Here is a 16,944-nt window from a genome sequence, read left to right as displayed (position 1 = left end):
CATCCTAGTCAATACCTTCCTAGGCTTTGGCATGGGTTTTCTGCTGTGTTTGCCATGGTAACCACCCTGCCAAAGTCTCTGAACTTAGAAACACAAGAAGATACTTTCACTGTTTAGCGCTGTGCCATGGCTTGTTTCAACCATTTTAATTCTTTTAGCCCACCTAATCTATTAAAATTAGCACAACAGACGCAGTCTGACCCAGTGTATGTTTTCCTGAATGCTCACTCTTTACTCCCAGATTCACGTGGAATGTGGATTTTTGAAGAAAGTCAAGTCTCTACCTGTTTCCTCACATGCACGTTTCCTTCCACGGGGATGTTGTAAGCGCTCCGGATCAAATTCTTAGCAATGAAATAATAATATACTGAAATGACAGATAGGGGAATGATATAAAAGATCAGAAATGATGCCATTGAGTGAATTTTGGGATGCAGCCCATCAGAATGTGGGTAAGGAGCACAGCTGATGAAGGTTTTATTAGTCCCTTTGTCATGGAAAGGGTGCAGATCTGAAAACACTGCTTCAGGGATGGCAAGCAACATGGATACAATCCAGATTATTGCAGCTCTCACACAAATCTTCATCAGTGCATGGGATGCTTGGATCTCCATTGGCCTTACTATAGCTTTATACCTAAAAAAAAAGAGAAAGAAAGAAATAATTTATTGACCTCAACACTCAGGCATTGTATTCTTGCTCATCCCTTCTATTTAGAAAAAAACCCCAAACAAAATCCTTCTTTACTCAAGACTGTGAATTTTTTTCTGGTGTTTTATATTTCAATGTTTTCAAGAGATTTCTCATTTTAAACCAGATCCACCTGTCATAGGTCCATTCAGTTTCATGTGTATTGATTCTGAGTTCATTTAATTTGTAATTGACTCAATAAAGCACGGTGCTGCCTGACATTAATATGTATGTGTCCAAATAGCATTAAGATAGGAAGTGCAATCATAGACTTTTCCTGAAAAGCATATGGCAGTTTACACCTCTTCACAGAATAGTATTGAAGGAAACTGGATTGAGATTTTGCCACACATTTAATTTTAAGCTGTGAGTACACTGGCCTCCTGCAAGCCAAATCTTATGTTTCCTCAAGCTACAAAGAACATCTTGCCCGTTTTAATTGCTGTTTGGTGGTGTAGCTGGCAATTAAGAGTTGTCCATAACTCAGTGCACCCAGGCTAACTAGCCAGAGCTGCTAAATGACTTTCTTGAAGAAAAAATAAAATTATTGCTTGCTATGTTAGATACGTAGAAGACCTTTTTTGATTTGCAATTTTGTCTTTCATGATTTCAGCCTTTCAGAAAATTGTACTTGAGAATCCAAGAAAATGAAAGAAGCAAACTTATTTGAACCTGATGTGTGTAATAAGAGGACCAGAAAACAGAAGAGCTTCATATCTGCTGGAGCCCTGCTCTGGCAGGAGTGTACACTCCAAGTAAATGACAGTTCACATATGCGTATAAAGAACAGAGTAGAAGAAAAAAGATAATTAGGAATTAATATCTACAGGTTTCATAAGTTATTATTTAGGGACATTATCATAACAAGTACAATCTGTTGGATGTTTTTTCCAGGATCTACCTCACACTGCCCACTGCCCCTTTGGTTCATAGAATCATAGAATCATTAAGGTTGGAAAAGACCTCTAAGATCATCGAGTCCAACCGTCAACCCAACACCACCATGCCCACTAAACCATGTCCCTAAGCGCCGCATCTACACGTCTTTTAAATACTTCCAGGGATGGTGACTCAACCACTTCCCTGGGCAGCCTGTTCCAGTGTTTAACCACTCTTTCAGTAAAGAAATTTTTCCTTACATCCAATCTAAACCTCCCCTGGCGCAACTTGAGGCCATTTCCTCTCGTCCTTTCGCCAGTTACTTGGGAGAAGAGACCGACACCCACCTCGCTACAACCTCCTTTCAGGTAGTTGTAGAGAGCAATGAGGTCTCCCCTCAGCCTCCTTTTCTCCAGGCTAAAGTTCCTTGGTCACTGTCAGCTGTCTGGGGATTGATGGGTGCCTGCGTCCCAGGCTGTCCCAGCCCACTTTTGGCATGGCAGGGTACATCCCCCATTCCCATGTGGCTGCTCCAGAGTCCGTTTCTAACCTCCTACCAGGATCCCAGCTCTTTCAGCCAGCCGAATTGCCACTGGGGCGGGAGCAGAGGTAGCAAGAATAATGCCCTGCCTGAGACCAGGGAGCACGCAGTAGGGTCCATCCGCCTGGCAGCCCAAACCAGGGGCACTTCATGTACACGATTGATTCCCTACCTATTGTAGCCTGCGCTATCCTAAAACTCAGCATTTCAGAGAGGACTCTATCAGTCCTGCACTGTTTTAACCGGGCAATTGCCTTATTTTCAGGATGAGCACACATTCAACTTCTAGTTATAAGCAATACCCTGTTCAGCATACCTACCTTTTCCTTTTATGTATGTATATGTGTGTACATCTGTGTGTGTGTATTTTATATACATACACATATATTTATATGCATATATTTTATACATATGCATGTATATACATGTATACATAAGTACATACATACCTACATTTACATTTATTTATATTTGTTTTTATAAAGACTGTATCTGGACATCTCGTCATTTGCAGGCGTTTCTTCATACAATCCCACAGGTGTCTTGTGTAGATAATGTTTCTTTTAATGGACTGCAAACACCTTGCTCAATAGTCTTCTGTTTAACCACTTATTCTCCAAGCTCTCCAGCTCCCCTTTATTCCCGCTGTACAGCTGCAGCAGCCAGACACAGTATTTCTCAGGCTTGCTTAGCACCTCTTTAACTTGCACTTTGAACTTGGGGATTAAGTGGTGTCATACTACAAAGCACAACCTTCCAGTGCAAGATCATCATCTCAGGTGAAGAAAACCGCAGCACTTAAATACGATGTTATGACTATTGCAGTAATAAAAGGGAAGAGCTGGGCAGATTACTAAAACAATGTAGCTGAAATAGCTCAATTTATAGTCTGATTCACCAGTTATAGATTATTGACAGAAAAACTAGATAACTGAACATCTTCAGTAAACCCTAGGGAAGATAAATGCAAAAGGAAATTAATTACATATCAAGGTATTCATAAATTTAGTTAATTCAAAGGTATTTCAGCAGGTGCTTATTGTATGCTTATCAACATGGCATGTTAGCATAATTATTTCAGGGATTTTCTTACATAATATAGCCAGCTGGGAGAATATTTTCCAGTATTGATTTCCAGTAACATGAATGAATTGGAGAATACAGAGAAAGAGAGATTCTGGTTTATTTTTATTGACATTAATAGAATAGGGAGAGTCAGAAAATGAATCCGTTTTAAGTTATTAGTACCTTTTAATTAGAGATGGCATTCCAAACAATATAATTTTGAAAGACCATAACTAGAAATGGCTAGGAATGCTGGCACTGATTATAAGGCATTTAGTTTATTTTTTAAAGCCCGCTACAGCAGATATAAAAGAAGATCTGAGGGATGGTTTGCTTGCAAGGGACTCAGTGTAGACCCAAATCATGAGGTTGAAAGCACAAAAAGATAAAATAGAAAAAACAAAGCTAGAAAATAGGCTTTGAAAATGTAGGTTCTCAGATGTGGGAACACAGGTAGATGTTTTCTTAAGAGCCTGACAATTGAATCAAATTATTTTGCTGACTATCTGCATGACTTCTTTGATGGTTGGCTAACTGATTCAGAAATCTTCAGTAATCTATGTTATCCTCTGGGTATTAATGCTTAATTGATCAGTATTGATCTGGTGGGAGTCTCCATTTCCAGTCACCTTGCTGATGCGTCGATGGGTCTCTCCTCAGCTTGCATCTCAGCAGCTATACTCTCCCACACCAGCTTGGGTTCTGGACAGCAGCTGCAGGGGCTGCTCTGTGTAAGGGTATGGGGCACGAGCGATCAGACCCCCAGCCTGGGGCTTGGGCTGGGAGACCACTGGAAGATGTGCTTATGGTCGGTGCTCAGGGAGTGAAAAAGCTGCACCTCCTGGTTGGTTTCTGAGTAGGGCTCAGAAACTCCTTCACGCCTTTACTTTTCCACACCACTTTCCTGATAGGGTCAACCCTGGATTTCATAATTTATTTGACATTTCTGAAGACCTTCAGCAAGGTAGACTGGATATGAGCAGCAGCTGGTCCTATTTTTCAGCATCTGTATTTCCAGCTTGTGTGCCAAATATTATTTCAAGCTTTCCACAGCTTTGTCCTCTACAACTTCTTTTTCAATGAGTTAGCCTGAGGCACATAACTTTCCATATTTAACGTCTAACATTTGAATAATCCAATCCACTTTGAAGGGGACGTTGATGAATATGCCTATATACCTCAGTGGAGCCATGGACCGAGGTGGCCAGCTGAGTGAGCCCTCATGCAAAGGTCTTATGACAGCGTTATTTTCAACCCATGCGGTGACACGGGCTCTGAGAGTACATTGTCACATTGCATGCTCAGCTTGTCTGCAGTAGATCCAGACATGGCTCTGGATTGACCACCTCTGCTTGCTCTCACATTCAGTTTCTAACTATTGATGGATATCACTTTTTTTCAGCTGAACTCCTTTCCCGACCCGCTTTTAAAGAAATTTTTGAAAAAGTTTAAAAACCATGTCTTACAACAAAGGCCAAAACTTAAAAAGAAAAATATGCCTTCTGCAGATTCAGCTGAATAAAAAATGATACAGTCAAGAACTTGGGTCAGCTCCAATCTCTCGCCAGTTGTCAAATGGCCCAGATGAAAATGACTGGGCTGCCGGTCTGATAGGAAATATGAAAGAGACACTGACCTTTACTACTGCTCAGTCTTTGAACTTCTTTGTTCCCACTGCACTTGTGAAGCAGCAACCTGCCTCGTGCACAGCAGCTACCAATGACCTTCTGTCCAGGATGGATGCCAGTGATGTCTATGTCTCGCAGTCTTGTTCAAAGAAGCCCGCACAAAGAAATTACCCATGGGGCTATCTTAAGTGCAATTAATATAATCACAGTTCATGAGGCACTGTGAGGATTCACCTTGTAGGGCAATTGTCCCCTCCACCGGCCATGGTGGTTCTGGTGCTGTCCCTCTTCTCCAGGTCAGTCTCCAGTCCTCCAAAAGGAGTCTCGTGAGAGGGTTGCTTCAACCCAGAATGCCAGAATTCAATAACATATAATGCATGATCACTTCTTAACCTAATCCCCAAAATTCATTGGGGATTGGTAGCAGCCCACAGAGTGCGTGCCTCTCCATTGAATCCTGGAAAATGTGTTATACGCGTTTCTTAGGATCTCTGTTGTGCTCATTGAATAATTGTTTCTCACAATCGAAACTACTGAAATGACCATAAACCACTAAAATGTGACACACGCAAGGTTTTTCTGTGGTAAATACTTTTCCCACTGAGGTTAATATGCCAGGGAAACTGGAAAACTGTGTCATTATCCTTGTGTTAACAATAATGTAACTAACGGTAACACCACCTAATGTACTCTAAAACATTGACTATGCAAACATTGGTTAATATCGTACACTTAGCCCCAAAGCCACAACTTCAAATATAAACACAGAAGTAGCTTTATAATGAAAAAGACAGTTACAAATATAGTCTCCAAAGACACAGGTCAAAATAAGGCCCCAAATGGATGTCAAAATTTCCTAGATGCAGCTTCTCTGCTGGTTCAAAATATTTTAGCTGTCTTTGTGCTCCTCAGCTGAGCCAAGAAAATACACACCAGCTGAAGTATAAACAGACTTTGCCTTCAAAGACATATTGCCTATACGTTCCTAAGCATAGAGATATGAAGGGTTGCAATTTTGCTCTTACAATGGGGAAGAAAGGACCTTATCCCTAAGGTGGCAGCTCCAGTGCATCCCTCATATTTTTCTCCTGTCACCTTTATCCACTTACTTGTGCCTGCTACAACAGCCACAAAAATTAAATTAAAGCAACTAAAGCATGGGAGGAAAATCAGATATTTCTATTGCTATTCCCCCTTCCCTTATGTCAGCAATTAAAGCTAATACAGATGGCCCATACAACAAGCCCTCATTGTATACTTGGTAGGTATGGGGTGCAAAAAAAGAGACAGGCTTTTTTAAGATGGGAGATACCACCTTCTGCAGTGTCTCTACAAGTGGTAGGTCAGTAGATCTTAATTTCAGCCAAAATAATTTGTGTCCTCTGTAATAACTGCAGTTCCTGCCAGTGACAATGGAAAAGAAACATCCCTCCCTCACGGCAGCGAAGGCTGCTGGTCACACAGGTAGGTGGCTGTCGATGTTCCTGGTGACCAAATATGACAGCAAGGATTGTATAGCAGCTATGTGCTGGCCACTACATCCCTCTCATCTGTTGAATTCGACTTAATAAGAGGCACTAAGTTGCTTTCAAAACTCTTTCTCCCTTACTTTTTTCAGCAGTAGGAGTGTAGCAAGAGAAAATGGCTGAAATAGGCTCTGTCACAAAGTACTGCCCTTTTTTATCACAGTCCTTCCAAGCATTCCTATCTTCTTGCAGCTCAACCTCACGCTTGCAAGAAATACATGAAGAAAAAAAATAATCCTCCCCATCCTTCCTACAGGGAAATGGGACACTGCCCCTCCAAAATGAATTTGAAGGAGTACTTTAGAGTCAAGGAAAGTTTCCTCTAATAATATCATCCATTACTATGTCCTACACTGTTTACATAAAAAGATCCTGGGCCCCACTCCTGAATTTATATAATGGTTTAAAAAAACAAGTGCGTTAAAACCTGTTCAAACAAAATCTCAGGCTTGCCCGCCCTTGCTTCATTACCAACCCCAGTGTTTAGACTGCATCAGGCTGAAGGAAAGATTTGCCATATTGCTGCTTTCTGTTTTTTCTCTGAAGTGAGAAATCCACTTACAAACTTTTGCATCTGTTTAAACTGAGCTCTATTCTGAGATGTTGAGCTAATGTGAACCTGAAACTTAAATAAAAAAGCAGGGATTAGTTGGAATGGACTAATGTCTTACAAAAATATTCATGTAAATTACTGTGAAGTGAAAACGCTAAGTTCTTCCTAGCTCTAGAAAATGAGCTCCTGAAATTGCAGCCACTTCCTATTGTAATGATGAAAGAACTGCCTCTCAGACAGCATGTCCCCATATTTCCTCTGTTCCCACCTGTAACCGAAAGAGGGAGAAAAGATATGCAATTCACAGTTCCTCTGATCCCCAGTCATCTGTTCCCATTTATAAGCTTAATGTGCGCACATTGTTTTGGTCTTGGCCCATGAAAAGACTGAACGAAAACCTTCTCATTGTAATTATGTCCTACTAGTATCACATTATTGTTTTGCCCACGTAATATGAAGGACTGGCTCAATTACCATGCAACAAGCCTCAAGCAACAGAGAAAAAGTTGATGCTACACGAAGACTGCGTAAGTGAAGAATGTGTAGCCTTGTTGAGTATGAAGCTCCACTTGGAAAGTAAAGTAAAAGTCTTACTAAGAAGAAATTTATGAGAAATGCAATGCCCCAAACTTTCTTTATTGTTTCCACCATGAATGTTATGAATATTTATAGCTCTGAAGACAAATAATTCAATAAATCCACAAAATTGCTACACTGTCTAATGCATCAACACACTCCGACAGTCTATTCTGGGTCTATCTGGTTTCTGCATACTTAGTTAGGATTATCATTATTATGCATGATTCTTGGGTTAACATCTGCTTTTAAAATCTTTACTTTAGTAAATTGCATATGGGCACAATGACATCTCTAATGGGCTAGTCTTACATACATTGGCAGGTACTGCCTACTTTCTCTTTTTATTAATTAACATTTCAATAGAAAGAAAAAAGAGGCATTGATGGAAGTGGCATAGTTCTCACTTTTTGAAGCGTGTGTTCAAATTTCAGTCTGTATACCTGCATCTTGATACATCATCCTGGAATCTGGATGAATGGGAATTTCAGTCCAGGAATGGCTAAGGTCAAAATTGAGACAAGGTGTTTTAGAGACCATTGAACTGCACTACACACTGGGGAAGGAGAGCTTAAATAGTAACCATTTGATGGTGACTGCTATTCCTAACCATGACCATCTAGAGCATAAAATATTTCAGAAATTAACTACACATATGGAAAACAATGGATACAAAGGTTACTGCAGGAAATAGTGGGAGTCCCATGGATGATGCTTTCCTTACTAGAAAGACCCCCTTTGCACCCAGGGTATTTATTCCCTGTAGGTGATCTTCAGCCAAGTCTCTGAATGAAACCCTGATCCCAAGTCAGAGATTTCAGTGCGGCCAGCCTCACAGTTTGTTACAGTCCTTGCAATTGGATGTGAGACCTGCTGTCTGAAGAAGGATGGGGACCCATTCATTTAAAAACATCCTTTGACTTCAAAACCAGTGAGTTCCCACACACAGCCAATGCCCTGGCACCTCGGTGCCAGCTAATCACCGTGCACCTTTCTACATGCTCAGTGCCTGGTACAGGCAGAGGGATGTGCCCGTGCTCACACTGCATGCTGCCGGATCACGTCCTGGTGGAGCAGCTTGCTGGTGCCAGGGTTGCAATGCGGTATGCACCGGGAGCTGAGCTGGGAAGGAAGGTGCTGGCACCCGGGCCACAGGGCGTGGGAAGGAGCAATCCCTGATCATGCTTTCCATCCAAGGCTTTGCTGCCTCAGCCCAAGTCACCAGGGTTGTCAATGGCACGGGACTAGGGGCTCGGTGTGCCTGCGGGTTGAACCAGGGCAACCAAAGCTGGGGCTTCAGATGCGGACCCCTCATCTGACTACAGAATCAGCCTAATTTCTCCTGAAAGCACCACCGTTGGTGCATAAAAACAGCATCACTGGGTAACCTAAACCCGTGGCATAATTGCTGGATATCTCACAGAGCCAGTTATAGAAACGCATTGGAGTTTCCAAAAATAGCAGTTTCTCAACCCAAAAAGTCCTGCCTGCGATGTGCAATAAATCAATATTGTACCTTGTTCCGGCAGAGAAAGAAGAGTTCATCATTGACCTTAAAATTAGCAGTTCCTTAAACTACAGCAGCCATGGTGTGCTTATCTTAATTTTGTGGAAAGGTGGGGGGAGAGAGAGAGGTAAAATATGTATATATGGAACTTTAGAGAAGGTGGTTTCCTAAAGTTAAAAGCAGCTGTCAGATCAACTGACCGGGAACATAAATGTAAAGGGAGCATGCTAATGATACATCAGTAGCTGAGCCCCAGCCTCCTCCCTTGTCTCCTCCACCTTGCCCTGAAAAAAATGTGCAGGGCAAAAAGCTGCCCCGAATAAGAGAAAATGAGGAATCATACTAAAACCTCAAAGAAGTAACTAAAAAAAAAAAAAAAAACCCACCAGATGGGAAAAAAGGAAAAGTAAATGACAGCAAATATTGGAGTTTAAAAATGTCGGTGACTGATAAGGGAAGCTGGAAGAGCCAACAAAAAGTCAAAGGTCACTGTGTAACTGACGAACGTGCATTTTTAAATACATCAGGAACAAAAATATCAGTAAGTCAGGCATACACGTAAATGGTGAAGATATGAACAATGATGAGACAAGGTGAAAAGCAATGACTAGATATGTGTCTTTAAGACCAAATGTGGAGGAGGTATCTATACCATGTATGCAGTGCTATAGATACAGCAGAAAACTCGTCAGCTGTATTAAAGAAGATGTGAGCCAACACCTGCTAACACAAAACACTTTCACACCAGCAGGCCTGTGAAATTTACACCTAGGAATATTAAAGGAACCAGCTGGGGAACAACTGGTGTTAATTTTTTTACAAATCTTGAAAAAGTGGAGAAATTCCCAAGAAGTGGCTCCAAAGTTGTGAAGTTCGGAAAGCTGGAAGGTATGACTGAGAAAACTGCAAGTATTTGGGTTGCCCAAGACCAGTTGTAGATAGAATAATGGAGAGTTTAAGCCTACTAACAGGTGATAATTAATATCAGTCTGTCTTGTTTAATGCATGGCAGATTTAGTTTTTTTTTTTTAATTTTGTCACAACGTTGCAGGTGATGCAAAAGGGTGTGGGCCATGCTGGTGTACACGAGAGGCGCAGCCCGCATGAGCACATTGGTATGGGTGACTGTGCATGTAATATGCACATGTGTGTGCCGGGGCACATGTGGTCCTCCCTCCCCTATCCACGCCCATGCAATCCCAGCCCCCCTCCCATGGGACAAGAGTTGAAATTAGCAGTCCTGGCCTGGGAGGTGGAGCCGTGCTAGATGGGGACCCCAAGCCCCATGGCCTCCCCAGCAGTTCCTCAAACATGCCAGTAAAAGGTAGAAGTGCCTCAAGCCATTTCTAGCCTGGGTCCTGCGAACCTGCTCTAGCTGCAGTGTTATTTATTGCATATATCGGCTGCCTTGAGCAGGCTATAAAACCTTTGCTGGGAAAGTTTGCACATGACACAGTGGCTGACCAGACTGTAATAATATTGTAGAGTCATTGGGATAAATGGCCATAGTCTAACAGAAGCCATTTTAACTCAAACAGGTGTAAAATAGTATATCTAGGACCCAAGTGAGCAGATTATGCCAAGAAATTGGGGATCCTTCAAGGAAAAAGGAGACCAAGAGGAGACACTGGAGTGTCTGTTCTGCACCTGACAAAAGGAGATATCCTGTGCCATTCTCACCGTGTCATGGCTTTAGTGTAATCAGTACCTGAGCTAGCTAGTATAAAGCTAAGTCAGTTATATGATGCTTAAGTCCTTTCTGTGGCTTTGGTAAACATAGGTGTCATAAGAGACCATCACCTCTATATGAACTTTCAGCTGCATGTTGGGGCTGAACAGTCTCGTGCTATCCTTGACTGCTGTTATCACAGAATCACAGCAATGTTTGGGTTGGAGAGGACCTTTAAAGCTCATCTAGTCCAACCCCTCTGCCATGGGCAGGGATGTCTTCAACTAGATCAGGTTGCTCAGAGCCCCGTCCAACCTCACTTTGAACATTCCAATGATGGGGCACCCACAACTTCTCTGGGCAGCCTGTTCCAGCGTCTCACCACCCTCATCATAAAAAATTTCTTCCTTATGTCTGATATAAACCTACACTCTTTTAGTTTGAAACAGTTGCCCCTTGTCCTGTCACTACAGGCCTCCGTAAAAAGTCTCTCTCCGTCTTTCTTATAAGCCCCTTTAAGTATTGAAAGGCCACAGTAAGATCTCCCTGGAGCCTTCTCTTCTCTGGGCTGATCAACCCCAGCTCTCTCAGCCTTTCAGTCACGCTATTAGTTAGATTATTATGCGGTGCTTAGAGGTCAGACAAATTTTGATTTGGAATATGACATAATTTCTAAGCAGTGAGGATAATAGGATGCCGGAGACACATGAGGGGGACAGGGTGATATGTGCACCTTTAGTCTGAATACTCAGAAAGTTGCCTGGTGTCACTGAAAAGTTCTGCTTTAGCCCAAATGCTATGAGATATTCAGCAGCCTCTGTGCACAGGTTGGGGCAAGAAGAGCTACTGAACTAGATGGCTAGTGCAGTTGGTGCTAGCCCAGCATCCATATCTCTGGCTGTCCCAGGTCATTTGAGCATCCATGACTAAATCACATGCTTCAGGGCTGTCTGCAGGTGTGAAGAAATGTTTCTTCCTTTCAGGGTGTTGTGGTACTGTTTTCCGTTCTGCCTTCCCATGGAGCTGCAGAGACTGGCCGTAGCTGGAGGGCAGGCAAGGACAGGATAGGCAGAGCTCTGACAACACTTCTCCCTTTGATGCTCCACAGTCTTCTGCGCTCTGGTTAAACTGATCACTAGCCTGGCATCAGGAGGGGAGTTTCCTGCAAGGGACTCCAGCTTTCTGCCTTTCTCTACAGCACAGCAATTGGCTTGCTCCCTTTTGGTGCCTCACCACTGCGAGGGGGCCCAGGCATCACCCTTGGTTTCTGCCCCAGAGCAGACCCCTGCTCCACCTGAGGTCATATGCAGCAGGAGGTGTGGGTGCGAATTGAAGAGCCTGCTATGGGCAGGAGTTTGGACAGGATCTCATGGCCCCTGGTGTCTTACATGGTATGGGGTGAGGTGGGCACATCGGTGCGGAACTGGTGAGAAACAAGGTGAGGAGACTTAGCAGGGCTAGCACTGGAATCTCTTAAAAAATAAAAGGAAAACAGGTTATTGCAAGGGCTGTCTGTAAGCAAAGCAGCTACTGGATGTTTCACTGCACATACAGGACAGGTTGTGCCTGCTTCTCCTTTTCCAGCTCAACTCCCTTCTACTCTTTCGGCCAGGCTGCTGTCTAGATCTGAACACCAAGTACTAACGCCTGAGCTGGTGGGACCACCGTGGGCTCATCTCCCTGCAGCGATGTTGATGTCCCAGCCCACCACCTTCAGCCTGACACACAGCCAGCAAATTCTCCTCAGCCAGTCACTCTCCTTATTAACGGTGTGTACAGCACCTCGTGCCGTGAGACCATGACAACTGATTGGGGTTTTTAGGTTTTACTGAAATGTAAACAATAGGTAATCCAACTTTTCTTCCTTTTGATTGCTTAAATATTGACAGTCTCCAGCACATTAGCACTGATTCTAAGCTTGGATTTGTGCACGGGTCCCACTGATACAAATGGGAGCTCTAATGTTCCTGGTTATAGAAGTACGTCTATTGTGTTTTGGCCATCTGCTCCAGCTAATCAAGATATTCAGAAAGTTTGTGCTGTTTGATCTGTTTCTCTTGGTGCAGATGGATGCAGGGGCTGAGGAAATGAGAGATAAAACCAAGGGTGTTGAGTGTTTATATTATATTGACTCAGTGGCCAGCGACACAGGATCTAAGACTCTGTACATCGGCTGAGAGAGATACGTGTATCTCTCTCTGCACGTACCCTGTGCCATCAGCACAGGAAGAGCAGTGGCAGGGACACCATGGCAGTGGCAAGGGTCGAGGAGGGGCTGCCCAGTGCTTCAGTGGGAGGGAAGGCTTTGGGCTGGGGTCCGAAGCCCTTCCGGTTTTCTTCCCTGGCTTGGAAGGACTGATGTTCTGGTTGAGATCACATCAGTGGATCCAAAATGTACGTGTGGGGGTATCATTCTGCCAGCTTGCATTGACTGGATTAGAGGCTGTCTTGGTAGTACAGAGAGTGGCTTTCTCCACCACCCTCTCAAAACCTTCCTGAGGCTGCACAGTAAATTACAGCACAAGTAAATTGCCCCAAAATAGTGCCTTAGTGACCTGAAGGGATTTCATGAATGCTGTGACTAGACTGCCCAGAATAAATTCATAACCACTATGGACCTGACACTTTACAACTGATGGTATTAAAAAAAAAGTGTCACTCTGTAAATCAACTCAATGGAAATCCGGTTTGGCTTTCCATAGCTTTATTTTGGGGTGGCATAATTCCCTTAATCCTCTTGTGGAGACATAATCCAGTGATTGTAAAATAAAAGAAATGAACTGACATATAGATATTACTCCTCCTCTGGTATTGTATGTAATATTAATAGTAGGGGCTGGAGACATCCAAATCGCAGAAGAGATGAGTCCACTAAACAAAGATTTTTGCATGTTTAAAAGTATCTTTCTAGAAATTCTGGATTCGTTTCTTTCCTTCCACCACTGTTTTTTTGGGAGAAAGGGTTGTTTGAAGTTTTTTTTATTTTTTAGATAAATAAACTGTCATGTGAGTTCAGAGGAACATCAAAAGTTGTGTCTGTGACCCACTCCAAGGGACCCAGCGCAGCTGGAGGCACTGCAGCATCGCTGCATCCAAGCACTGAGGTCAACATTTCCAAAGCTAATGTCCTCATTTCAGGTCTCCCACACGACTGCAATTGCTGCTGTCTGCAGCTGGTCTTACCAAGGTAAGCCACCTAACCTCACGCGTAATGTCACCCCATGTGTCTCACTATACCGTCATTCCCTTCTACCACAGGCCAGCAGGCAGCTCTGGCTGGCAGGCATTGCTGCAGTTTTCCAGCACTAAAATCCAGATAATCCAAGGTGCTTAAAGTAAAGATGCTGCTTGTAAACTCTAATTACACTTTACACTTACTCTGCTGTGTACTTGTAGAAACAGCATTACTTCAGGAAGGTTTCACTGCATGAGCACCAGGGCATTTCGATTTTTTACAATGTCAGCAAAACAGTAGGGAAGTATGATCAGTGCTTGACAGCTTGGGTAATTCAAATGCAAATGTATAAACCCTGTCAGTCATGGGAGAAACAGTCAATTAAATAAAGACATCTCCCATGACAAGGGCAATTAAATGGGCTGCTTTTCCTCTTACTGCGCAAAGATTTTCCTTAATTTCCTGTCACTTGCTGAGCCAGTCTTGGCTTTTCTGCCTGGGCTAGCGGCCCAGTTGTGACTGCTCTCACAGGCACCTCTATACCCCTTCCCCTTGCACCGAGGAGGAGGAGGGCAGGCGGGCGGGCAACCCCAAACTCCCTCTTTGCTGGGATGAGCTGAAGAAATCCGCTGTTTCGACAGAGCAGAGCAGCAGGGCAGACAGATGTCCTTCCCCTGCCAACCTCATTTACAGTCCTAAAACACACAAACACATACAGACACATCGACTACTTGTTTCCTTGCTCTTGTATACTCAGCCCTGGCGCCTTATCGCTCATGGAGGGTGGCTGAAAGCACAGTGCAGGCCTTAACCCTCTCCTGGCTGCTCTGCAAATTTGCCAAGCTCACAGGAAAACAGGTCTCACCATCAGCTCCCATGGCTCCTGCAAACTCAGCTAGACAGACACAAGCTCCCTGCAGCCAGCGGAGTAGTCCCACAGAAAATCCATTTCTAATAGTGTTAATTCTTTTTTGCCCTTTCTTGCACACTCTCTCAAATAATTTAACTTTAGCCTGATGCGATCTCACATTTTTACACAGAGCCAACCTAAGCACCTAGGGGTCCCTTGCCTATGCCCTACCTAACCAAACCTGTGCAGGCATGCTCGTCTGTGTCCAAATGCACGCAGAGCACCTTGCAGGCTGGGAGGCTCCCACTGCAGGAAAAGCTGAGGTCAGTTGTTTGTCCCTCTGTTTCTCCTTGAGAAAAGTTTGCAAGTGAGCAGTCAATCCTCTGGACAACCACTAGGTCTTGGTGGGTCAAACAACTGAGCAGCTTTAGGTGCTCTGTGGTGGAGGTTGGCACTTAGCTGAGTGTTTCCAGTCGCCAGGAGATGATAGATCCGGTATTATTAACCCTGCCTAACACATGGGAAAGTGGAAATGGAAAGAATAAAAGTGTACCTCAGGAAGGTACACCCTTGTGCCCATGATGTGGGCTGTGCAAAAATCTATTAAAACTGGGCCACTCGTCTTCAGAAGGTGATCCAAAGCAACCAAGGAGCGGCTGAGGTCACTTGGCTTGTTCAGCTTGGAGAAGAGAAGACTGGGGGGCGACTGACCTCATCGCAGTCTGCAACTTCCTCAAGGGGGGGCAGAGGAGGGGGAGGTGCTGATCTCCTCTCTCTGGTGACCACCGATAGGACACGAGGAAATGGAGCGAAGCTGCATCAGGGGAAGGTCAGACTGGACATTAGGAAAAGGTTCTTCACCGAGAGGGTTGCTGGTCACTGGAACGGGCTCCCCAAGGAAGTGGTCACGGCACGAAGCCTGTCAGAGTTCAAGGAACATCTGGACAACACTCTTAGTCATATGGTTTAGTTTTAGGTAGTCCTGCGAGGAGCAGGGAGTTGGACTTGTGATCCTTATGGGTCCCTTCCAACTTGAGATATTCTATGATTCTACAAGATGATTTGTACCATTGTTGTAACAGGTAGCATACGTGTTTCACTGCTCTCTCACATACTGTATCTGCCCATCACACCTACCCACTGCCTTTCATCTTGTGAATGGCCACCTCTTTGGAAAAGACCCTGTTGTATCACACTCCAATGCTTTTCTTTACACAGCAGATTTCTGATCCCAGAGATGCCAGGTCTCTCTAGGCATCACCACAATACCTTCAGACCTCCAGTAATGCCAGCAGTTGTTCCCACTTGCTTTTGTCAATGGAAGGACACTGGAACTGAGGGCGGTTTATTATTATTTTTTGCAGAAGATGAATATAGACAAAAAGTCTGTGGTGCACTCACAAGTCTCCCTTTCCTTGGAGACAGTGCCATGTGATGCTATTCACAGCTGATGGTTTAGGAGATTTTGTTTTCCCACGGTCCATGGCTTTGATTCATGTGAACAGGGACATTCACATGCCTCATGTGAGCAGCTCAGGTAAGGTTCACATCACTGAACATTAGCCATCACAAATATGGGCATCTAATCAGTGCTAAACAGCAAGGCTTCCTCTGCACCCAAGGAGGGAGATAGGTATCCTTGACACGGTGATTTATCCTGTCTCCTCTGAAATCACAGAATCATAGAATCATAGAATCATTAAGGTTGGAAAAGACCTCTAAGATCATCGAGTCCAACCGTCAACCCAACACCACCATGCCCACTAAACCATGTCCCTAAGTGCCTCATCTACACGTCTTTTAAATACCTCCAGGGATGGGGACTCAACCACTTCCCTGGGCAGCCTGGTCCAATGTTTAACCACTCTTTCAGTAAAGAAATCTTTCCTCATGTCCAATCTAAACCTTCCCTGGCACAACTTGAGGACATTTCCTCTCGTCCTATCATTTGTTACTTGGGAGAAGAGACTGACACCCACCTTGCTACAACCTCCTTGCAGGTAGTTGTAGAGAGCGATGAGGTCTCCCCTCAGCCTCCTTTTCTCCAGGCTAAACAACCCCAGCTCCCTCAGCCGCTCCTCATAAGACTTGTTCTCCAGACCCCTCACCAGCCTCGTTGCCCTTCTCTGGACACGCTCCAGCACCTCAATGTCCTTCTTGTAGTGAGGGGCCCAAAACTGAACACAGTATTCGAGGTGCGGCCTCACCAGTGCCGAGTACAGGGGCACGATCACTTCCCTACTCCTGCTGGCCACACTAGTTCTGATACAGGCCAGGATGCCATT

The 16,944-nt window shown here is 44.1% G+C and overlaps 1 protein-coding gene across 1 annotated transcript in view; it reads right to left on the bottom strand.

The window, feature by feature from the left end:
• The window catches only part of GRPR (gastrin-releasing peptide receptor), a 24,548-nt gene that overhangs the window by 3,944 nt on the left and 3,660 nt on the right, over nucleotides 1-16,944 (bottom strand). Inside the window, exon 2 of the mRNA XM_009325470.1 lies at nucleotides 285-636. Coding sequence (XP_009323745.1) covers nucleotides 285-636 — 352 coding nt within the window. The remainder of the gene's footprint in view (nucleotides 1-284; nucleotides 637-16,944) is intronic.

This window comes from Pygoscelis adeliae, unplaced genomic scaffold, assembly GCF_000699105.1.
Source record: "Pygoscelis adeliae isolate BGI_AS28 unplaced genomic scaffold, ASM69910v1 Scaffold386, whole genome shotgun sequence".
Taxonomy (NCBI): Eukaryota; Metazoa; Chordata; class Aves; order Sphenisciformes; family Spheniscidae; genus Pygoscelis; species Pygoscelis adeliae.
Note: the sequence above shows the minus strand (reverse complement) of the source record. Positions and strands in the feature narration are given on the sequence as shown.